Raw genomic sequence first — 23592 nt, forward strand, 5'->3', positions numbered from 1 at the left:
AATTTAGTCAAAAAGTAATTGAGACATTTGACATTTTTTTAAGATCAATTTGAATACATTCATGAATTCTTTGCTTCAACTTTGGGTAGCTATATATATATATATATATATATATATCTGGTATCATACTTCGACTTTTGTTTTAATTTATGTGAAAGTAATTAGATAATAATGTAAAAGTTGTGATATGATAGTATGTTAGGTTAAAATGTCGAAATCGTCTTATTTATAAAATTCATGTTTTTCATCGAAGATATTTTTTGAAAAATAAGTTAATTATTTTGAGAGGCTACAAGTTGTGTTTGATTAATATTTTTTGAAGTGTTTTTTGTTGTGAAATTAATGAAACAAAAGTTACTGCTAAATTTAATTTGTTAAATATGATATTTTTATATCGTCCAATCGTATCCTACGAAAAATAGAAGAAACATTTTCAACGTGAAAGTTGTGATATGATAGTATGTTAGGTTAAAAATGTCGAAATCGTCTTATTTATAAAATTTATGTTTTACATCGAAGGTATTTTTTGAAAATTAAGTTAATTATTTTGAGAGGCAACAAGTTGTGTTTGATTAATATTTTTTAAGTGTTTTTATTTGTGAAATTAGTGAAACAAAAGTTACTACTATTTAATTTGTTAAATATGATTTTTTTATATCGTCCAATCGTATCCTAAGTAAAATAGAAGAAACATTTTATTTTCAAAGTGAAAGTTGTGATATAATAGTAGTTAAAATGTCGAAATCGTCTTATTTATAAAATTCATGTTTTTCATCGAAGATATTTTTTGAAAATTAAGTTAATTATTTTGAGAGGCAACAAGTTGTGTTTGATTAATATTTTTTGAAGTGTTATTAGTTGTGAAATTAATGAAACAAAAGTAACTGCTAATTTTAATTTGTTAAATATGATATTTTTATACCGTCCAATCGTATCCTACGAAAAATAGAAGAAACATTTTATTTTCAACGTTTACAAAAAAAAAAAAAAAACTTCTACTACTAATATGTTTTATTAAAAGCTTCATCATACACCTTTATTTCTCTAAAATAAGTCTTTATATTCAATACACATTTTCTTGTCTTTTAGAAATTTGGCCTAAACATGTTATTCTATAAAGTATGTCATATATTATACTTCAAACTTGTTATTATATTGCATTTGAAAAGTGAAATAAATTATTCTCAAAATTATTATTCCTATTAAAAAAAATTAATTCCAGGATTTCTAAGATGTGGTTGTGGGTAGAATTTATTTAATGCGTAATATATAAAAATGTCTTTTACTTGGTGTATTGGTATTTATGCTCTTTTACGTTGAGTGTGTACAAGCATACACTTAAATTTATCTATAATTTTAATAAATAGACAGACACGCCCGACGTGGCGTCCTGACGATTATATATGGCGACATACTGCGTGAATCATGTCATATTAAACGTGCGTATCTATTTATTCAGTTTTATACACATTTAATTGACTAAGCATATTCAAAATTGAAGAATTCAGATACTTATTGAGGTTAATTTAAAAAATACACTTATATATTGCGACTTTTATTTAATTATGGTATGAGATTTACTGTTTGGTATGAAACCATATAGATTCCTCCTGTATTTTGGAAGACAAATTTAAACAAGAATTTTCTTGTAGTAGAAGTAAAATGGAGGATGAGTTAGGTATTTGTGCATTAATTATTATTATTATTATTATATATATATATATATACATAGAGAGAACTGTATATAATTAGGAAAATATACATGCATGTATCATTTTGTTTTACCAACTTTTGCAGCCTTAAAGAATATAAGCATTTATCTCCTTAATTATTTCACCAACTTTGCGGTTCGGAACGGAGCTAGAGTATTAAGTACGAGGTTTAAACAAATTTAATTTGTCAGACATGTATATGCAGGTATATAATTTCAAGTTTAGTCTTTGTGAAATCTATTATGATATTGCTGACAATGTTTAAAATCTAAAAGTTTGAAATTTCGACTACACGTCCTTTACTTATAGTGTAAGGGTGAAATCTTAGACTAGATGGCAGTAAGTTGTCACATTCCTAATTACGAACTTGATTGATAACTAAAATAATTTATCATTTCGATGACAAATTTAAAATTTAATTTCAACTTTTTATTTTTGCCTGGATTTACATTCTAAACCAAAATATAAATTTTGAAAAAATTTGTCGATCTAAAAGTAAAATCTTAAAAAGATGATAGTAAATTAGTGACACGTTAAGAATTATAAATGTCAACCTCTTGACTTTTTTGTTTCCATTTGCAGCCTAAATCAAAAGATTAAATTTCTAAAGATTTGTTTCCCTTAAACCTTTGACCCAAAATTTTTAATTTAATTAAAAAGGTATACAACTTTTTTCTTGCACCTAATAAGTCAATTTTCATATTCTATCTCTGAGATTGCACAACCATTAAATTTTCTTTTGTCAAATATTTGTTTCCACTTTGTTTCATATATTACAACAATGAGAAATAATATGGAAAGGGTCAAAAAATGTCTTTAAATTATATGAAAGAAATAAAAATATACTCTGTTTATAGTTTGATTTAAAAGTATCTTTATCATCAATATTTTAGTTAAAAATGTCTTTATACTATGGAAAAGGAATAAAAATGTCTCTCGGTTGTAGTTTGGTCTAAAAATGCCCTTGCCATCAGTACTTTAATCTAAAAATGTCCTTATTATTATTTAATGGATCAAAAAGTTCATTTTTTAAATAAATATATTATTATTATTTTCTTTTTGACACATTTTTTTTTCAATTAATGTTTTTAAAAATAATCAGCAAATGTTTATCTTACTTTAATTCAGAAAAAAATGAAAATATTTTTCATTTTATCATCAACATTTTTTTATCATTATATAAATATAAATTAACGATAGATATACCATGATCTTATATATATGCATATATTATCTATTAAAAGAGTACATGAAATTATCTATTTTAATTTATAAAATGAGATTTAGAAAAAAAATATTTCCTATATTTTTATTTGTTAAAGTGATTTTAGAAGAGAAAGTGAAAATATAGTGTTCCTTAATAATATTTTAATTAGAAAAAAGATGTGTTTAAAAAGAAAAAATAATATATTTATTTTGAAAAAGAGCATTTTTTTAACTACGGAGACATTTATGGACCACAGTATTGACATCTACAACACTTTTGAGTCAAAATATTGATGGTAAAGACATTTTAAGTTAAACTATAAACGAATGATATTTTTATTTCTTTTACATAATTTAAAGATATTTTTGACCTTTTTCCTTAAATAATTAGTAATTTATAATAACTATTGATTTCAATGGTTAAAATTAACACGCAATTACCACATCATTCATGACATGGAAACCATTCAAGATTTGGACTCTTGGTCTTGTATTAAGCTATTTTAATTTAATAAATTCACTCTTCAAAATACTTTATAATTGAATTCATAACATATCTTTTTTTAAAAAATTTAATTGAATTCATTTTTTAATATACTTCATAATTGAAATTTTTAGCATATAAATTTTTAGTGAATATAAAATCAAACAAGTCAAAACACCCAAAATTATCATTATTAAGCAAATGTTCAAATAGACTTTCTTATTATTTATTTGACTCTTAATAAATTATTCTAAATATTTTTAAATGCAAATTTTTTAATTTAAAATATAAAAATAATTGATAATTTATATATAAAACTCACGAAATAAGAAAAATATTTTTAATTAAATTAACTAAGAAGTCATCTAACATAACTTTGTTAGTGGAAAAGGGGTTTTTGGTTTTCCGAATATCCAAACACAGTCTATCTAACTCATTATACGACGTCGTAAATGACCACCGGAACCCATCTCCTCCGCCTACTCGTCTCCTGCCGGAAAATCACGGCACAGGTGACAACCACCAGCAACGATACCATCGTAGCTATGGCTTCATCAGCTGAGCAAGAGTTCGCAGCACAGTGTAGAGCCAAGCTCAATCGAGTGCCTAGGTGCCGCAATCTCTGGGACACGAAGATGGCCTCTAGAGTCGGAGATAAGCTCGGAGATCGGCTCAGTGAAGTCGGAATCCACAACTTGGAAATCGATGTTGAAGAAGAGCTTAATAGGCCGGTGCATTACCGGCAAATGGTGGCGCCGCTTTTTGAGTCTGTCAAACGCAAGGGCATCGCCGTCGTTGGAGCTGACAAATTGGTTTTCTAGTCAAATTTTGGTATATTTTTAATCTCATTCTCATCCTGTAGTCTGTAACAAAAAAAAAATATTATGCAATTCAGCTGATTCAGAATTTGAAGTTTATAGATTTTTCCGCAATCTCAAATGATTACAACTTGATAATTGGATTTAGAATCAAATGTTTCATAGACATTTAGAGAACTTTCAATTATTTTTACTGTGTATGGACAAAAAAAAATAGGGTACTGATTCCCTTGAACCTGTACATTATAATCTTATTCTGCCATTGATTTATAGGACTTGTAAATTGATCTGTGGTGTTGTGGATTTGAATTCGATACTCATCAAACAATTGTTGCTTATTGAGATATCTTACATGTTCTGATTTTTTCAAAAAGAAACAAAAATGCTTCATTTGGTTTAAATGATGGATCTATTCACATTAACCAGAATTTCAAGAGGCTAGTTACCAGTTTCGAAGAAAAAAAAAACAGTTATTCGAGGTTGTAGTTTATTATTCTCAAGTAAGAAAATCAATGAAAGGGAAATATAATGTCTAAGTGGATAGTTTTAAGTTTGTTTTGTTACAAATTTGATGCAAGTCCCTTACTTTATGCCATTTATTCAGGTCCAACCATGTTACATATGTGCTATTTTCTTGTATTGAGTATTTTTTTTATGATTCTGAAGCTTCTCCACCCCTAATTTTTCATTGTATTATTCTTCATGAATTTGATTTGTTTGTGTTTTTATGTATCTGAGACAGTTTCAAGTTTAAGCTGATCCTTTAGGAAGTTTTCGAAGCATAGGTTGGTTCATGTAAGGTTACACAACTCGTAACAATTGTGTATTACCGATCATAAAAAGATGGCCACTTCTATTGGGGAAAACTCTAAGGAAAGGTGAAATTTTTGGTCCTCGTTTTTGCTTATATTTAAGGGACATTCTGTATTTTGACCAACAGTTTGATTGGGATGTTATCTTCTTGCAACATTTTATTTGATTGCAATGTCAATTGAGATCCATTCCCTTTCTGCATAATTGCAATTTTTGTCTCCTAATGATCATTTGGAGATCTGATTGAAATTTAATTTCTCACCCATCTGGGAAGTTTTGAAATGTCAAATCTCATTGTTCCCACACATGGATTATGTAACTATCTATTCTTCCGCTGGTTTTGGTCATATTATTTTCTTTCATATTATCTTTACCGACTTTCCTATATCCAGAAGGAAAAAAAAAAATTATAACTAGGTAGGCACATTCCATTAAATTCAATCTTCTGAGGAATCATCACAAGTTACTATTACCCTTGATCTATTGAAATCCTTCTTCTTTTTCTGTGTTTGAAGCGGGTATAATTTGGGATATCAAATAGTGGAATTTGTATTCCAACCAGTAGTTTTCAGAGGATTCATCATAGTTAGAGTATGTTTACTCTAACTGTCAACTTATATATTGGAATCCTTCTACTCTTTCAGGCTTAAAATATTGTAACGGTTCTTTTCTTTTTGAGATTCTTGTGTGATCCGGACCAATAGAGCATATCTAATTGCTGCTTTATTTTGTCTTAATTAGCAGTTCTTCCACTCTAGCAAGGCTTGCTCCTCTTCAAGCCGTACTATTTGACATTGACGGAACTTTATGTGATTCAGATCCATTCCACTATCTTGCATTCCGTGAGATGCTTTTGGAGGTATGCACTGATTACTATGATAATTTCCTGTAGATAAAAAGCTACATCAGTTCACAATGGAGAAAAGAAGAAGAAATTGTTAGCTCTAAGGGTGTATTTGGTATGAAGAAAAATGTTTATCATGAAAAAAATATCTTGGAAAATAAATTTTTAATTTTTTTTATGTGTTTGGTAAGTAAACAGAAACATATTGTTTCAAGAGCATTAATATCTAATATAGGAAAACACTATGAAGTGGGAGCGTGGTGAGGAATAGAGGCAGTGGGGGTTTGTTATGCGAGAAGACAATGGACTTGAAATTCTACGTGTGGAACTTCTTTTCTTTACTATCACTAGGAAAGCCATTTTCCTCATTTTTAAGAAAGCTATTTTTCCATAGAAATGTTTTCCGAAACATTTTGACCAACCAAACATGAGAAAATTAGAAAATATTTTCCTTCATACCAAAACACATCCAAAATCTCAAAGTCATGATTTTCATTCCCTTTGCAATTTGGGTTAATTTCAACAGATAGGATACAATGGGGGAGTGCCAGTTGATGAGGAGTGGTTTGTCAAGACTATTTCTGGGAAACACAATGATGATCTTGTCTCTGTACTTTTTCCTAATGATCACGAACGGGGTGTAAAATTCTTGGATGACAAGGAAGCTTTGTTTAGAAGGTTTTTAACTTCTCTACCATACCTTGTTTGTTTCAATGAGTTAAATTTTGGTTTTATGCATTTACAGTTTTAAAAAATACTTGCATTATAAATCAGTTCACTAATAAGGTTTACAATTAGATCTCTATGATAACAATCAACTGGTAACCTGCTATAATAGATTTGACTACATTTGGTCCTGCAAAAAATTGGATCCTCCGCGTGTGAAAGCATAGAGAAAAATGACATTGCCAAAAACCAACAAAGTAAAATTTCCATCTATTAAGCAAAAGAAGTGGCCTTTTGAAGTTAGAATAATTTTCCTTGATACGTGACATAATGCATGAAAGGATCCTTGAATAACCATAGGGTATCCTGAAAATCCTTAGCAAAGAATTCTACAATATGTTCAGGAAAGGTTTTTATATGAGTATATTGGTTCTTCAGTTTAAATAATGAAAGTCCCATTTACTTGATCAAAAAGAATAACTTAAGTCCCATTTCTTTATCAAAACAATAGCTTAAGTTCCACTTCGATTTTAGTGTTATGCAATTTAACTATAAGCTCAATGTCATTTCGCCAATCTCATTTCTCTTTTGGATGGACAACATAGGTTGGCAAAAGAACAGTTGAAGCCTCAAAATGGTCTCTACAAGTTGAGAAAGTGGATAGAAGATCATGGTCTGAAACGAGCTGCAGTTACCAATGCACCTAGAGCTAATGCTGAACTATGTATAAATCAAGTTGGCCTTGCTGATTTCTTTGATGCACTTATTCTTGGAAGTGATTGCAAGCATGCAAAACCATATCCCGATCCATACTTGAAGGCCCTTGAAGTGTTGAATGTATCAAAAGATCACACATTTGTATTTGAGGTATATTCTGTTTTCTCTTCCAGTTTTCCTTATCAGTTTCATCGGAGTCCAACTTCCAATTTGTGGCACCAAATTAAAAAATAAAAAGTTGATGATCATGTGCCACAGGTGTGAAAGGCATCAGATATTTGGTTATTACTTAATGAGTTCTTTTATTTGTTTTTAAGTGGTGATGTGAATAGTATGTAAAGTGAGTTCCAGACGCGACTACACCTACATGGGAACTTTATACATCTAGCATTGTATCAATTCACTTTACATAATATCCAAGTGACACCACTAGACAGAATAAAAACCCAATTCCGGCCCACTTAAAAAAAAAGAAAATAATAATCATATGTCACACATGATGAAAGACATCACAAATTAGGTTAGTAGGTCGAAAAAGTTTTTTTCTCCAAGTAGTGACATGAATAGTATGTAAGGTTAGTTGTTGACGTGATTATACCTGCATCACATTCTTATACAACTGGTAGTCTACTAGTGTTTTTTGGGATTAGACAGCTTTTCAGGCACTTTTTTTTTGTGAGACATATCTCGTACTTCGATTATTGTATTACTTGCTGTAGTTACCGTTCCTTTTTCCAGAACGCTTTGCCATGCTTCCTATAGTGTTTTTTGCAATAGATTTTTTACTTCCAGTATCTGTTTCTCCTTGAACCAAAGGTCTATCAGAAACGGAGATAGAGATAGACCTCTCTGCCTCCCAAGGTATGGGTAGAGTCTACGTACTCTCTACCCTACTTAGGTCCCACAATGTGAATATTGTTGTTGTTTCATCCATGAATTTAACCTCGGTTTCATCTTACGAACTTATTATATGTTTGTTCGATGGGTAGGATTCTGTCTCAGGAATAAAAGCTGGGGTGGCTGCTGGAATGTCTGTCATTGGTTTGGCGAACCGGAATCCATCTCAGTTACTTATGGAAGCAAAACCTGTTTTTCTTATTAAAGATTATGAAGATCCAAAGTTATGGGCAGCTCTTGAGGAGATTGACAAGAAGTTTGCCACCAGAAAGACTACAACATGAGGCATATACAATTAAGAGGTGAAAGTTGGACAAAGAACTTACTCACATTCTATGTTTACAATTGAGTGTACTTTATTGCATAGATAGTGACAATTTGTACAGCAAAACTGCATGATGTTGGTTACACCTAATTTTATGATATTTGCTTTAAAGTTTGAATTCATGTTAGGAAATCTTACATTAGGAGGTAAAACACTCCCTAACGAACACAATTTTGTACTTGACATAATTCACGTTGGGTTCAGGGTATTTACCCGAACATCCTCGGCAAAAAAATACACAATACATATAAGGTAAATTTTCTATATTTTTATAGATGTCTATATTTTGAACCCTTCAATAATAAATAAAAATAGATGACTCAATGGTAAGACCCCTGAATATTAAACTGCACGTCCCAAGTTCAAATTCGTGCAACAACATTCATTTATTTTCTTTTATAATTTCAGTTTATTTTTGTTTTTTCAAGCATTTTTTATTTTAAAAATGTGTCAAAAGTGTGGTTTTAAACCCAAAAAAATTCAAAGGGCTCATATTTACAAGTTTACATTTTTATTTTTCGAACTTTTTGAATGAAAATCCTGGATCCGTCACTGGAACCAACATTACAATCATATCAATTATTAGTTAACTTCTCGATGAAACCAACAATTTTAGTTGGTGATTAATCAATTATTACGTTCTAGGAAGTCAAATATAATAAGGACGGCCTAGTGTGGATTATTTTTTCTGTGTGATTTGCGAGCTATTGTATATGAACAAGAACTTTACCCTAAACACATCCAAAGAATAGCAACTGCAAATATCTTTGTGATTAAAAAAGTTGAATGAAATAGAATAACATTTTAAATATATTTAATCTTTTTTTCTTGTAATAGTCTATTAACCATGATTAAGATAATATTATAAGAAGTTAAACAAAAAAAAAAAAAACGTTTTGATACATTTAAGTTTTTTCTAATCTTAAAGTAGAATATATTAATCACTTAATTAAATAATACTTACTATAAGAAGTTAGAAGTAAAATAACGTCTTAACACATTTATTTTTTTTATACCTTAAAACACAATATATTAATTATGATTAAATAATAAAAAATAAAATTACATTATAACTCATTTAACTTCTTATCTTAAAATAAAATGTATCTGAACACCTTATAGGCCACATATATTTTATTTTCTTCGTATTCTTACTTTTTGAGATTTCATTAAATATCGATTATATAAAAAGTAAAATAAAATAAAATAAAGTACGTTTTATTTTTTTATGTTAAATAAATATTAATATTAATTATGATTAAAGTAATAATATAAAAAGTTAAATATAATGACATTTTAGTTGTACAATTAATTTTTTTCCCTTAAAAAAAGAATATTCATCATATTTTTTTCTTCTTCATCGGCTCTTTCACCGAACCCTAACTTTCCCCATTTTTTTTCCAAACCCTAAAATTCGAACAGTCTACAGAAATTTCACTGCGAAAAATCCAAAATTTTCATCAATTTCATGCAAAAATCCAACCTTTAGCGCTAGTTTTTCATAAACAATTTTTGATTTTGGTGAAAAAAAGTATACAGTGTAAGAAGCAGTTGAAGGATTTTTTTTTGACTATGGATTCTCAGCCGAACAATCTCTACGACACGGCGTCTCAGCCGGATACCGGCAACGACGCATACACGTTTCTGGAATTCAACACACAAGGGGAAGAGTTTGATTATCCTGAATTTCAAGAGCTTTCACAGCCAATTCGATCTTCTGCGTGGCCAACACCGTCTGATTCTCTGGTATCTGAAGTACCTGATCGGCCTCCATCGTCGGAAGCGTCGCCGTCGACGAAATCACGGGGTGGAGGTGGGAATAGTAATGTTAGTAGTAGTAGTAATCAGGCGTCGGTTGTGGATGCATTGGCAGCGGGGATGAGTGGGTTGAATTTTGAAGAGACAGGGGATGATGAGGGTTTTGAGTATGGAAAAGGGGATTTTGGGGTTGAGCATGCTTGTAAGTACTGTGGAGTGACGAATCCTGCTTGTGTAGTTAGGTGCAATGTGCCATCTTGCCGTAAGTGGTTCTGTAATTCCAGAGGAAACACTTCGGGCTCACATATTGTTAATCACCTGGTATGTAAGAGGAGATATCTGCATTTTAATTTTAGCTTATTTTGATTCTTCTGGATTAGTAAATGGCTCTCTTCCTTGTGCTCAATAGCTTTATTATCATAAGTAATTTGTTTTTTGATGAGTAGCTTTGTATTAAAAGACAAAATAAATCATCATCCACAAGAACAACATACATATGGGGAGGGCACTGGCTAAAGTATCACATATCAAAGCAGGTTGAAAAGGAAAATACAGTAGAAAAGAGGACATTTCAATCATAGGAAAACATTACATAGTATTCAGAAAACAAGGTATAGTAATAACAGACGAATAACACAATAACCGAAGCACAGGAAACAACAATGCAGTAGCAGAAATAAACTTCAAGATTAATGCTACTACTACTGGTATGAACGGAGAAACAGGTAGAATGCATCAAATTACCACCAAGCCTATCCCCTTGGAAAGTGAGACAACATCACTACCTATAAACCTTCGACCCTTATTATCTGCGACCTTCATATCCTCTTACCCAAGGCCATGTCCTTGGTAAGCTGAAAATGCATTGGTTTTTCCTTTTGTAGTTCATTTGGATGATGAATTGAGATGATTCCAGTTATAGTGATTGAATGAAGAGCAAAATTTTCTGACCGCATTTTGTTAACGAAAGCAGGATTTAAGTCTGAAAGCTCACACCCACTACTCCCCTGGACTTGGTAGAGGTATATATAGTTTAAGCAAAAGGCAGTGCTGTGCCTCACTAGCTGCAGAAAGAGTGGGTGCTGCAGAAGAAGTGGATTTCTTCTGGCAGGGGCGTGTTTCAGATAATGTGGTAGTCTCCTTTCGTCCCTGGCCCCTCCCTGTTCTCTCTGGGAACTTGTGTGATGAAAAAGTATGACACGGTTAAACATGGGGAACAGGGGAAGTATGAATGGGAAATACCTTTGACGTAGTGATCATACACGACTAGCCAATTAGTCTTCATTCTGTTTCTTGTTCATGTTAATTGATATGTATTTTAGTAGTAGGTGATTACTGTTGGAAAGACAATTTTGCCTATTTTCTCAGATCTGTTGTCAGTAGCTTTAGTAATATGACCCAATGGGATTCCATACATTCAGAAAATGAAATTGAGGCAGTTACCATAAAAATGTTATTAAGAAATCGATAATCACAAGTGGTTGGTCTGACTGATACAAAAATGCTAATAGTAGATTTATATCTAGCTTCATCAATCTTTTAACAGAATTACAGAAGGAGTTTCCTCAGAGTTCAACTCTAGATTTCCTCAGTTCATGATTAGTTTAGTGGACAAGCCATGGTTTTCTCTCTCTCTCTCTCTCTCTTTTTCTTTTGTAATGTATATTTCCAGCTCTGTTATGCTGGGCGATCTCTTGGATATAAGATAAACTCTTATCCCAATAAAACAAAGGTTTTGACTTTTGTCTGAATAATGCGATTTTCATCCCTGCCATAGTTCCTTATTTACTCATGCGAGAGAAGTTGAAAGGGAAACTTTCTACATGTTTGTTAGGAAGAAAAGCCAAAGCATCACCTTTCTTAGTTTATAAGGGAATTAATTGTCTCTAGATGATCAAAATTGTGGGAATTTCCTGTCGAAATACAAAATCTTAAATGCATGTTATATTTTGTTAGTGTCACCATTCTAGACAGTTTGATTGGCCACTTATGTTTAATGGATTTACATTGGAGAGTTATATTCCTCTTGACTTTTCCTGCAATTGGTGTGTCTTATGATATTATTTCCAGAAACAAGGGATTTATTGTGTTTTTTTTTTTTGGTTGACGTTGTATACATTCTTCTCCCAATAGGTGCGAGCAAAACACAAGGAGGTGTGTCTTCATAAAGATAGTCCACTTGGAGAAACAATTCTAGAGTGCTACAATTGTGGATGCCGAAATGTCTTTCTTCTTGGGTTCATTTCTGCCAAGACAGAGAGTGTCGTCGTTCTTCTCTGTAGAGAACCTTGTCTAAGTGTTAATGCATTAAAGGATATGAACTGGGACCTCAGTCAGTGGTGCCCACTCATTGATGACAGGTGCTTTTTACAGTGGCTTGTTAAGGTCCGGATTCTCTTTCTTAGTCTCCCCTTCCGTTCCTTTCGTTTTCTGTTTTCTGTCCTGTATTTGTGATGTGTGGAGTGCTGCAGGTCCCTTCCGAGCAAGAACAGTTGAGAGCGCGCCAGATCAGTGCTCAACAAATCAACAAAGTAGAAGAATTGTGGAAGACAAATCCTGATGCTACCCTGGAAGATCTTGAGAAGCCTGGTGTGGATGATGAGCCTCAGCCTGTTGCCTTGAAGTATGAAGATGCCTATCAGGTTCTCGCTGGGTGATACTATTATATTATCTCCTTAACCTTTTATTTGTATAGATGCATTGCAGGAATTACTCTGCTTTGTAGTTGTGAGTTGCCCCTGGTTTAGTATTGGCATTTTAACAATGCTTGCCTTGACACTTTTAATGTAGTATCAAAACATATTTGCACCATTGATCAAGCTTGAAGCTGACTATGATAAGGTATGTCAGGATCTTAAGATTATTTTAGATGCTGTAGCCTGAATGCTTAATCCTATTTTATTTTCTTAGCTTTTTGTTGGATCCTGAAATATCATGTATTTTTATTTAAAGCTACCTGCATCTTCTCACTTTTGCTTTTGGATTGTGTGTTTGTTACTTCTTAAGTTTACCTTCGTAGAAGTGCTGAATTTATGATGACAATTGCATTTACACTTGATTGACTTTTTCTTCTTGGTTCTTAATCTTCGTGACAATTGAACTAAGACATGTCTGAGTAACTATTCTCTGTGTTTCTCATGAGCAAAGATGTGATACTTTTTAATTTGCTCATCTTGTTCTTTTGCTGTTTAAGAGGAGTTTATACGTGTCTTGAGGGTATGCTTACAAGCTTTGGAATTTTGTTTTCTGTTTGGTAGATGATGAAAGAGTCTCAAAGTAAAGACAATCTTACTATTCGATGGGATATTGGTCTCAACAAGAAGCGCGTTGCATATTTTGTGTTCCCGAAGGTATTTCCTTTTTAATTTTTTTCTACCGTTGATTCTTCTAGATTCTTGGACTGTTATCGTGAATATTGTTTGTCATTTACTATTTCAATCATGGCGTGGAAACCTTTTATTCTCTTTACCTACCTGAACTGAAGATAGTCTACTTTTTTTCAGGAAGATAATGAGTTGCGTCTTGTACCTGGTGATGAGCTAAGGCTACGATATTCAGGGGATGCAGCTCATCCAGCCTGGCAATCTGTGGGGCACGTGGTATGGACATTTTGTCATGATATCCGAATCTTTTTGAGAGGGAAAATATTGTATGGAGTCTGGCTAACCACAAACACCTTTAACAAGTAGAGACAATTTGGTTGGAATGACAAAGGCTCCCTGCATCATGAAAAATTTAATTAGTGTGGAAAATATTCTTAAAAGAACTTCCCCCAGAGCCCCTGGCTTCGTTTATACTCAATTTTTTAAAGAGTTTCTTTTGCGGTTTCTATTCTTAAGATATTGGTTGTCTATTCGTTTTTCAGGTAAAATTAACAGCTCAAGAAGAGGTTGCGCTTGAACTACGTGCCAGCCAGGTACTTTAGATTTTAGATTGCTGGTCTCATTGTAATATTTTTTTCTCTTTCTTCACCATGTGTTTGTTTGTATACCTTAGATTTTAGATTGCTAGTCTTATTGTAATATTCTTTTCTCTTTCTTCATTATGTGTTTGTTTGTATTTTGGGTCTTTGCTAAACTATTCCTGTCTCATCAGGGGGTTCCAATCGATGTCAACCACGGGTTTAGTGTTGACTTCGTTTGGAAAAGTACGAGTTTTGATCGGATGCAAAGTGCAATGAAGACCTTTGCAGTGGATGAGACTAGTGTCAGTGGGTGAGTGAGAATCTCTGGGTTCTACTATAGAATGAGATTTCAAACAATTGTGAAGATTTCTTGTCCTTAATCGTGTTATTTGCCTAAGATTTATAGATCTATCTAAAATCAGATCAGCACGTGCCCTTCCCCCCCCCCCCCCCCCTTTATTTTATGTTTAGAGTAATGTTTGTTCTTTTTTAAGTTTTGTCACCGCTGGGAGTGTTTATGGTAGTGCATCTTTGCTTTTATTTCCCATTCTTGGTATCATGATTCATGAATGAACTTTGAATTAATTTATGCACTACAAGGAATGTCAGTTATTTTTGCTACTACAAGGTATGCATCTTCTTGATGCCAGCAATGAAAACCTTTTCAAAAAAAGGAATGTGAGATTCATAGATTCAACCACCAACTTTATCGGGGTGAACCAGTTTGTAACTTCTATGTTGGAGTATTTAGTTTTGTATTCTTTTTGCCTCTTATGCAGGTATATTTACCATCATCTGTTAGGTCATGAAGTTGAGATGCAGATGGTCCGGAATACACTTCCACGTCGTTTTGGAGCTCCTGGTCTTCCGGAGCTTAATGCATCTCAGGTTGAGTGCTCCATCTGTTAGTTCATCATAATTTTTTTTGATCTGTGATATTGACCATGCTCCCAATTATTTTTAGGGATACCTTATTGAACAAGATATTTTTTGACAGTGAGAATTGTTATACTTCTGGTTGTCTTATTTTGACATGTTCATTTTGTTAGGTTTTTGCTGTAAAAAGCGTTCTTCAAAAGCCCATCAGTTTAATTCAAGGCCCACCTGGAACTGGAAAAACTGTCACCTCTGCCGCCATTGTGTATCATATGGCGAAACAAGGCCAAGGACAGGTAACTTTGAAGTCCTTTTTCCCTATTTTTGTTCTCGATGCTAGTCGCTTGATTTACTGGCTATTTTTAGTTGTTGTTAACTTATTTTTCCCCAGGTTTTGGTCTGTGCCCCCAGTAACGTGGCTGTGGACCAATTAGCTGAGAAGATAAGTGCTACCGGTCTAAAGGTGAGGCACCAGCTATTTCTTTATCTCCTTCCCATCCACAATATGATTGGGAAAAAAGCTCCATGACGACATCTTGAACTGGCTAAGAAGTTAAATCACTATTTTAGGAGTCAATCCACATTTATGGAAATATATAGTGGAAGAATCTGGCAGAATGTCCCCTTTTACGGTGATGAGCTGAAAAACGAGCTCTTTATATCCCAAGAAGGATTGAGAATGTCAGTGAACTTAAGGTTAAAAGTGGATCTCCTATATCCTTCGCAATTGACCGTGTCCTACCCATGCACACAAACTGAAGGAGAAGGAGATAGGAGTCAAGAAGTATTGGAAATATTAGACATATAAGAATTACAATAGAAGTGATCAAAAAATTCCATCATCATCTTTTTCTTTAATTTGCGAGATTTTAGGTCCCTCCTTATTTCGTTTTCTTTTCCCCAGGTGGTCAGGCTCTGTGCCAAGTCGAGGGAAGCTGTCAGTTCTCCTGTCGAGCATTTAACCCTTCACTATCAGGTTACTTTTTTATTTTTTATCCTCAAATGTTTATATATGTTCTCTTTTAAATTTTATCTTTTGAACTTTTGTCTATACAGGTTCGCCATCTTGACACGTCTGAGAAGAGTGAACTTCATAAGTTACAGCAACTGAAAGATGAACAAGGTTGGTATTGCTGTCTTTGGCCACACTTGTATAGGGATTTTAGCATTTACCTGGGGATATTTTTGGAGTTGTCCTCTGTTTTTTCCTTTCTATTTCTTATTTAATATCCTTTATTAGAGCATTCTAAATTTGTGCACATGATTCAAAGTCATTTGATTTAATGGACTTTCAGGAGAGCTCTCCAGTAGTGATGAGAAGAAATATAAAGCTCTGAAAAGGGCAACAGAGAGGGAAATAGCTCAGAGTGCTGATGTCATTTGTTGCACATGCGTTGGTGCTGGAGATCCTAGATTGGCTAATTTCAGATTCCGCCAGGTTGGTTTGCCTGACTACATTAAACTAAAATTTGTTAAACTATTTTAGCTTTTCTGTTTTTTATGTTCTTATGTACTCATTCATGCTGTTTTTAACATTTCTGTTAAACCTCTTTGTAGGTGCTCATTGATGAATCCACTCAGGCTACTGAGCCTGAATGTCTCATTCCTTTGGTTCTTGGTGCAAAGCAGGTCATTATTGCAATTAATGTCTTCATCCATAAAAATTCCATACTGAAATGCGATAAGATGTTGAATTCTTACTCTGAGTCTTGTCCCAGGCTGTTCTTGTCGGTGACCATTGCCAGCTTGGACCTGTTATTATGTGCAAGAAAGCGGCTCGTGCTGGGCTGGCTCAATCTCTCTTTGAACGCCTTGTGTTTCTAGGCGTGAAACCTATTAGGTTACAGGTGATTATCTAAGTCTGTTGGATGTGTTAACATGTCAATCCAGGGTGTTAGGGGCTGAAGTGAAATTTTAAGATTCTCTTTTTTCCAGTTATTCTCTTGTTTCTCATATAGTTGCCATATCGATTTGAAGGGCTCCTTCGTCATCTATGTTGATTTAGGAGTCTTCTTTCCCCTTTTTCTGGGTGGTGGTGGTTGGATGCTAAGTTGCTCGGACTCTTCACTTTTGGTGCCGCACCTGCGTCGACACGACATGGGTGTGGGTGTGGGATCCGTGTCCAATTTGATCAACCAATTTTGGGTACTTTGACCAAAATCGATGGGGAAAGTTTGGACAATCTTATTGATTTCTTAAATCAATACATAAGCTAAGGCGAAATTGAAGGAAATGAAATACCTTCTATATAAAATTTCTATGTCACTCCCTTACCTTTGATCGCCTTCCAGAATTCGTTCTCCGCATAATCTCATAATTTATGTTTTATAACTCTATTTTAGTTTAATTATTTTTAGGCAAATCCTGACACCCTTATCCATAGATATATCCATATCCCTGAATCTTTAAAAATTAGATCATATCCGCACCTGTGTCGTACACCCCCCCACCAAGGAATGATTTTTGATCCCCTCCTGGTTGGCTCTCTTTTTTTCTGTTTCCTTGAACTTTTGGTATTGCTTGCTCACATACTCTTTCAGAGTACTGTTTACCCTTATTTAGCTATAAAATTTTGAAGTGTCAGACTTCTTATTTTTCCATTACTAATGTTGATTCTGTTGTCTATTTCGCTTGCAATTCCAGGTACAATACCGTATGCACCCTGCATTGTCTGAGTTCCCATCAAATAGCTTTTATGAAGGTACACTTCAAAATGGTGTAACCGTCAATGAAAGACTATCATCAGGAATTGATTTTCCTTGGCCTGTGCCGAACCGTCCCATGTTCTTCTATGTTCAGGTACTATCCGATTGGTTTAGCTGATTCATATTCAGTTTTCCATGTCTGAGTCACAGGAAATTCTGTCATTTCTTTTTTTTGAGTCACCTGGATGTTACTGCGATGGTTATGGAAATATTAATGATTATTTTTTGGAAGATCTCTTGGTGCTTCTTTGATGTTGTTTGAGGACATTTTTCCTGTTATGACTGATACATTTAAACCTGAATACTTGGTAATTTATCTGTAGATGGGACAAGAGGAGATTAGTGCTAGTGGAACTTCCTATCTGAATAGAACTGAAGCTGCAAATGTGGAGAAGATTGTGACTACATTTCTGAAGAGTGGGGTAGTCCCTAGTCAGGTACATTCTTATTTGCATCTTTAAGGTTGAACACCTTCACTTGGTAAGAATGTAATTATTATATATTCACAGATTGGGGTCATAACACCATATGAGGGTCAACGGGCATATATAGTGAATTATATGGCAAGAAATGGTTCCCTAAGACAACAACTCTACAAGGAAATCGAGGTAAGCAGTTAGTACATTGGCATTATAGGTTTCTTGGATTATTAGTATTTATTTTGAGTATTTGCTTATGTTCAGGTTGCAAGTGTAGATTCATTTCAAGGGAGGGAGAAGGATTATATTATTTTGTCATGTGTCAGGAGTAATGAACATCAGGTTGGCTTAATCCCATTGATTTTCTTTTGTTTGATGCTCAATGTTTTAAGTTTTTGATATTTAGATTTGTTTTGATCTGTTGTCAATTTTTGTATCCTCTGAACCATTACGCTTGCCCTCTTTCCCCTCCTCTGGGGTCTTTGTTGCAAAAGTTCCATTTCCCTTTTATCTTGGAGTTCAGGAGATAGGGAAACATTTTGTTAGCATTGATATATGTTTTTTTGAGTACTTGCTTGCCTAATGTATTTAGTCAAGGTGGATCTGCATCTCCCTTGTGCATATGCTTTAATCTATTCCACCATATCCCATCTGTTCACGATTAAACTATAAGTTTTGACGTCTTTTAATTTCTCTATTCTTTTAGGGCATTGGGTTCCTTAATGATCCACGCAGGCTTAATGTTGCTCTTACCCGTGCTCGTTATGGTATTGTTATCCTGGGAAATCCTAAAGTCTTGAGCAAACAGCCTCTGTGGAATGGTTTGTTAACACACTACAAGGTAATATCTTCAAAATGTTCTCCTTTGGTCATACTACTTGAGTATTATGTCATGATTTCTCTGCTCTTCAAAGTAGTCATGACCTGGCAAGTGTGACCTAACATTAGATGTTTAGTCTTTTGGGCTAGTATATCTTGTTATTATTTGCATACTTGGGGAGGTATAAAAGTGTAGATGTCAGTAGGTGTTTGATGCTTTTGAGACGTTCATACTTTAGTGTATTTTTCTTGCAGGAGCACGAGTGCTTGGTTGAAGGTCCTCTCAATAACTTAAAGCAGAGCATGGTTCAATTTCAGAAGCCCAAAAAGGTATTGATGGTGGTTAATACTCTACCAAAGTTACATGTCTGCTCGTGCATGATTATGCATCAGTATTGAGGTCTGATGATGTGTCTTTTTGTGCATGGGTTTTGCAGATCTACAATGAGCGCAGACTCTTCTTTGGTGGTGGACCTGGAGCAGTTCAAGGTGACAGTTTCGGATCTGCTTCAGGCCCCAGTGCTGACAGGAGAAATAGTCGTCCTAGGGGTATGGTGAACTTGAACCTCCCTCCACCGGCTGTGAATTGTTTGTTTGAATGTTGTATGGCACTTAGGATTCCTGCTTTGGAATATGTTTCTGTTTCATCTGATTTGTCAGGAACCCTGCTTTTGCTGTTCTTCGTATTGTAGAGTTCTTCTCAAAATGGTTTGGAGAAACTAGGAAGAAGCATTTTTATTAATATTAGAATCTCAAGTATATTTATACATGTATTTGTCTGCTTTCCTAAGGATATTTTTTAAATTTTTTGGTAGGTTCTTATATGGCACCTGGTGTACCCAATGGTACTCAGAAACCTGGTGTTCATCCTGCTGGTTATCCGATGCCTCGGGTTCCCTTTCCCCCTTACCATGGAGGCCCTCCACAACCATATGCAATTCCTACTCGTGGTGCTGTCCATGGACCTGTTGGAGCTGTTCCTCATGTTCCACAACCAGGCAGCCGGGGTTTTGGGGCTGGACGTGGCAACGCCAATGCCCCAATTGGTAGTCATCTCCCTCACCATCAAGGGTCCCAGCAGCCGGTCGGAAGTATTGGATCTAACTTCAACTTTCCTGCATTAGATAATCCAAACAGTCAGCCTTCCATCGGAGGACCTTTATCTCAACCTGGATATGCTTCTAATGTCAGTAAATTCTCACTTTGTATATTTGATGAAACAGTAAGTGGTTTGGTTTAAGGATTTTTTCTTTTTTGAATTATAGATGGCTATCCAGGGACCAGGCCAGTCATTCCGCGATGGACTTTCTATGGGTAGCATGTCACAGGTGATCGATTCTGGACATCAAAATTGATATGTTAATTTGTTTTCTCTATCATATTTACCTTTTAAATTTTTTAATCAGGATTTTGTGGGAGATGATTTCAAGAGCCAGGGGTCTCATGTTCCATATAATGTTGCTGACTTCTCTACACAGGTGCCTGTCCTTTACACCTCTAGTAATTTATTTATTCTGCCTGACATCACTGCCTTAATTTATGGATAATTATGTAGGATAACATTTCTTTTTTTTATTAACTGGCCTTTGATGTACTGGTATTTAGGCTTCTCAAGGTGCATATGCTGTTGATTATTCAACTCAAGGAGCACAGGCTGGGTTTCCAGGGAATTTTTTAAACCAGAACTCTCAATCTGGATACTCCCGTTTTGGTTCAGGAAATGAATTCATGTCTCAGGTTAATTTAAATTCCACTTCTTTGGCCCCTCATCTCACTCTTTTAGGCCTGGAGAATATGATTTTGAATATGAGAGTCTAGTCTTGAAGTCATGAAGTTCATCATACATGATGGGCAGATCTGTTGACACTTCTGACTGGGTGGCTTGGTGGATGAGCTATGTGAAGTCGCCTATGATCTCTTTTCCCCTATCTTCGCTTTTGGTCCTCCGCTTATCGAACTTCTGACCTCTGTGCAGGATTATATGGCTCATGGTTCGCAAGGTCTATTTACGCAAGCTGGATATAATGATCCATTACAAGATGATGGTTCACAGAATCATTTTGGCATGTCCAATGTTAATTCTCTTCAGTCTCAGGTTAATTTATTATTTTAATTCTGCCTGTTTTTTCTAAATTCTTCATTGTGATCAATATATGAAATAAGCATCAGGCGAAATCCACCAGATTGAGAAGGTGATTCTTCACCAGGATATAGTTCGGCGGACTTCGCTTATTGCAAAATATTCTCTTCTTGCTATTTGTTCATTTCACCAAGTCTCGTTGTGACTTGGATGTTTTAGTTTTTCCTTGGAATGTCGCTTGAATTTGTTTCCTTTCTTTCCAGAGTTTACTCAATCCAATTTATTCCCAGCCATTTGCGCACTACAATACACAGCCATTGAACTTGCAAAGTTCTCAGCCTCAACAGCAGCAAGGGCCACAAGGCCAGGGCTTCCAAAATCAGAAACTCCAGTACAATAGTTGAAGACGGCATGGTTGTTATATGATGATTGATGGGTTATAGTTTTGCATCCAGCAATTTGGTTTGTGCTGTCAACATGTGACCGTCTTATCTGACCTTATGATGAGGTAAAAGAGTTTGTCAATAATTCAGGTCAGTTGGTGACATATTCCTTGCCAATAATCTTGAATGTCGAGTCAGAGGGCTGACATGATGGAAGTCTTCTTCTCTGGTCAAGGTAACCAAGCACAGGACATCCGGTGCTGAGAAAGAACAAATAACCCATGTTATCTTCGTGAAGTTTTACGTACTGTTTGAAAAGAAGGTATACTGTTTCTCCATGAGAGAAAGGTTACATGGTGTGGTATTGAGCCAGAAGGGTGGGTTTTATTCAGGACACGGAGGTTGTTACTCGCGAATTATAAGGAGTACATCATTGTTTGAAGCTGCGATCATATCTTTTGTACAGTGTCCAGGCAAAATCCAGCTAACCCTTTCAGCTCGTCCTGACATGTAATTATACTCTCTAGTTATTAGTATTGCAGGGATGATGATGATAGATGTGTTTGTTATTGCATCACTTATACGTTATTGGGTACATAAACATGCAGGGTTTTGGTCTTTTATTTGAATTGGGTTGCTTGTAATCCCAGTATCATTTTTGTGGATGTCTTACGCGATGCATTTTGCTCGTCAATGATGGAATAATTTACGAGTACGTAAGCACTGCATGTGTTCTTTCTGCTTATGTCCCTTCTATTTCTAACTTTGAATAACATGTGTTAATCGATTGCCTCTCGAGTTGTTAGAAAAGCAGTTGTTGAAGTGCATGTGGCTTTTAAGCTGCGTTAGCGATGTGTTTTCTCGTTACATAGTTTAAGCTATACTTGGTAGTAATGCCTGGTCCTGTTTTTGTTTACAATGCCTGTTCCACATTCTTTTGATTCCGAGTGTTTGTCGAAAACATTGTTTTTCAATAAAGGTAGGAGTAAAGTCTCCGTGCATTATCTTTTTTGGATATCAGGTGTTGTATGACGATTAGATTTGGCATATTGGTTGAGTGTTTTATAGCAAGGCATAATACATAGACAAATACTCAAATTTGGCCTTAGTTGATAGGTACAAATTTAGACACTTAAAAATAAATTTACTTCCAAGATATGCAAACTAATTTTTCTAAAAATATTCCAAGATGTTATGTTATGTATGAATGCTAGAAGTCCAAAGTTTCAAATTATGTCATATAAATCGAGAGATAAATTAAAAGTTAATGTGTATATCTATATCTATATCTATATATAAATATCTATATATCAACATTGATTATATGTTGAGATCTACAAATTATGTCATATAAATTGAGACACAGAGTAACACTTGATGTGTATATCTATATCAATATTGATTATATGTTTACATCTAAATACTATTATGGTTACACTAGACTTTTTCATTAGCTGATCTGAAAGTAAGTTATGCATGCATTAAATAATATTGTACAATTAATACACGAATAACCATATATATATTTTAACATATTTAAATTTTCTTTGGATCTGTTAGTAGAAGAAAGACAATATTTTATATAAAAATTAGTAATTGATATACAACAAATCAGAGTGGCGCAGCGGAAGCGTGGTGGGCCCATAACCCACAGGTCCCAGGATCGAAACCTGGCTCTGATATGATAATTTAGAGGCTAAGGCTTCCATCTGCTCACCTTTTTTTAAAAAAAAATAAAAATAAATTATTATTAGATTCACGAAAAGTTCAAATTCTAAACCCGCCTATTCTTTAACAAGACACCAATATTTTCTGTCAAAAATGTATTTTCATCATATGTTTTCGCATCTTGAGGTCTTAATTGATTCGCATGTGTTACGCCAATTCGGAAGTGCAGTTGTTACGTATTTTTATCATCTATTACCGCCTCTTGAGATCCTAATTTACATGTGTTATGCCAATTTGGAAGTGCAATCGTTACGTATTTTCATCATCTATTATCGCATCTTGAGATCCTAATTTGCATGTGTTACGCCAATTTGGAAGTGCAATCATTACGTATTTTCATCATCTATTACCGCCTCTTGAGATCCTAATTTGCATGTGTTACGCCAATTTAGAAGTGCAATCGTTACGTATTTTTATCATCTATTACCGCCTCTTGAT

The 23592-nt window shown here is 34.2% G+C and overlaps 3 protein-coding genes and 1 non-coding gene across 7 annotated transcripts; all 4 read left to right on the top strand.

Moving 5' to 3' along the window:
- Positions 1 to 3854: 3854 nt before the first annotated feature.
- On the top strand, positions 3855 to 5857 carry LOC101258575 (uncharacterized). 2 transcript variants are annotated; one of them, XM_069287763.1, is made up of 2 exons: positions 3855 to 4233; positions 5775 to 5857. In XM_069287763.1, exon 1 carries the CDS (start codon positions 3855 to 3857, stop codon positions 4221 to 4223), a length of 369 nt encoding a protein of 122 aa, XP_069143864.1. In that variant the 3' UTR covers positions 4224 to 4233; positions 5775 to 5857. The 2 variants fall into 2 exon arrangements, with proteins under 2 accessions (XP_069143864.1, XP_069143863.1); XM_069287762.1 differs by having other exon boundaries at positions 5778 to 5857.
- On the top strand, positions 4097 to 8604 carry LOC101258283 (haloacid dehalogenase-like hydrolase domain-containing protein Sgpp). 2 transcript variants are annotated; one of them, XM_010326267.4, is made up of 6 exons: positions 4097 to 4233; positions 4963 to 5098; positions 5775 to 5892; positions 6404 to 6555; positions 7149 to 7410; positions 8250 to 8604. In XM_010326267.4, exons 2-6 carry the CDS (start codon positions 5064 to 5066, stop codon positions 8439 to 8441), a joined length of 759 nt encoding a protein of 252 aa, XP_010324569.1. In that variant the 5' UTR covers positions 4097 to 4233; positions 4963 to 5063; the 3' UTR covers positions 8442 to 8604. The 2 variants fall into 2 exon arrangements, with proteins under 2 accessions (XP_010324569.1, XP_004244548.1); XM_004244500.5 differs by having other exon boundaries at positions 5778 to 5892.
- Positions 8605 to 9784: 1180 nt separating this feature from the next.
- Positions 9785 to 22146, top strand: LOC101258879 (regulator of nonsense transcripts 1 homolog). 2 transcript variants are annotated; one of them, XR_742579.4, is made up of 30 exons: positions 9785 to 10561; positions 12374 to 12625; positions 12712 to 12882; positions 13031 to 13081; positions 13498 to 13590; positions 13744 to 13839; positions 14106 to 14156; positions 14336 to 14454; positions 14924 to 15032; positions 15194 to 15316; positions 15412 to 15483; positions 15925 to 15996; positions 16077 to 16143; positions 16316 to 16458; positions 16578 to 16649; positions 16739 to 16867; positions 17664 to 17819; positions 18049 to 18162; positions 18235 to 18333; positions 18409 to 18486; positions 18851 to 18985; positions 19219 to 19293; positions 19401 to 19512; positions 19779 to 20149; positions 20229 to 20291; positions 20370 to 20441; positions 20569 to 20700; positions 20939 to 21058; positions 21307 to 21576; positions 21662 to 22146. XR_742579.4 is itself a non-coding variant. In XM_004244502.5 (29 exons), exons 1-29 carry the CDS (start codon positions 10055 to 10057, stop codon positions 21445 to 21447), a joined length of 3795 nt encoding a protein of 1264 aa, XP_004244550.2. In that variant the 5' UTR covers positions 9785 to 10054; the 3' UTR covers positions 21448 to 22146. The 2 variants fall into 2 exon arrangements, 1 of the variants encoding a protein (XP_004244550.2); XM_004244502.5 differs by having other exon boundaries at positions 21307 to 22146.
- Positions 22147 to 23036: 890 nt separating this feature from the next.
- On the top strand, positions 23037 to 23108 carry TRNAM-CAU (transfer RNA methionine (anticodon CAU)). Its single transcript has one exon. It is a non-coding gene; the product is annotated as a tRNA-Met (tRNA).
- The last annotated feature ends 484 nt before the right edge of the window (positions 23109 to 23592 follow it).

Source organism: Solanum lycopersicum, chromosome 8, assembly GCF_036512215.1.
Source record: "Solanum lycopersicum chromosome 8, SLM_r2.1".
NCBI classification, from domain to species: Eukaryota; Viridiplantae; Streptophyta; class Magnoliopsida; order Solanales; family Solanaceae; genus Solanum; species Solanum lycopersicum.

Bases quoted from the DNA above. Each gene is read 5' to 3' on its own strand.
- LOC101258575 (XM_069287763.1), top strand. From the start codon at position 3,855: ATGACCACCGGAACCCATCTCCTCCGCCTACTCGTCTCCTGCCGGAAA.
- LOC101258283 (XM_010326267.4), top strand. From the start codon at position 5,064: ATGGCCACTTCTATTGGGGAAAACTCTAAGGAAAG. The intron at 5,099-5,774 runs GTGAAATTTTTG...TGTCTTAATTAG, and splicing joins GGGGAAAACTCTAAGGAAAG to CAGTTCTTCCACTCTAGCAA. The intron at 7,411-8,249 runs GTATATTCTGTT...TTCGATGGGTAG, and splicing joins ATCACACATTTGTATTTGAG to GATTCTGTCTCAGGAATAAA.
- LOC101258879 (XM_004244502.5), top strand. From the start codon at position 10,055: ATGGATTCTCAGCCGAACAATCTCTACGACACGGCGTCTCAGCCGGAT. The intron at 19,294-19,400 runs GTATTGATGGTG...TGGGTTTTGCAG, and splicing joins AATTTCAGAAGCCCAAAAAG to ATCTACAATGAGCGCAGACT. The intron at 19,513-19,778 runs GTATGGTGAACT...ATTTTTTGGTAG, and splicing joins GAGAAATAGTCGTCCTAGGG to GTTCTTATATGGCACCTGGT.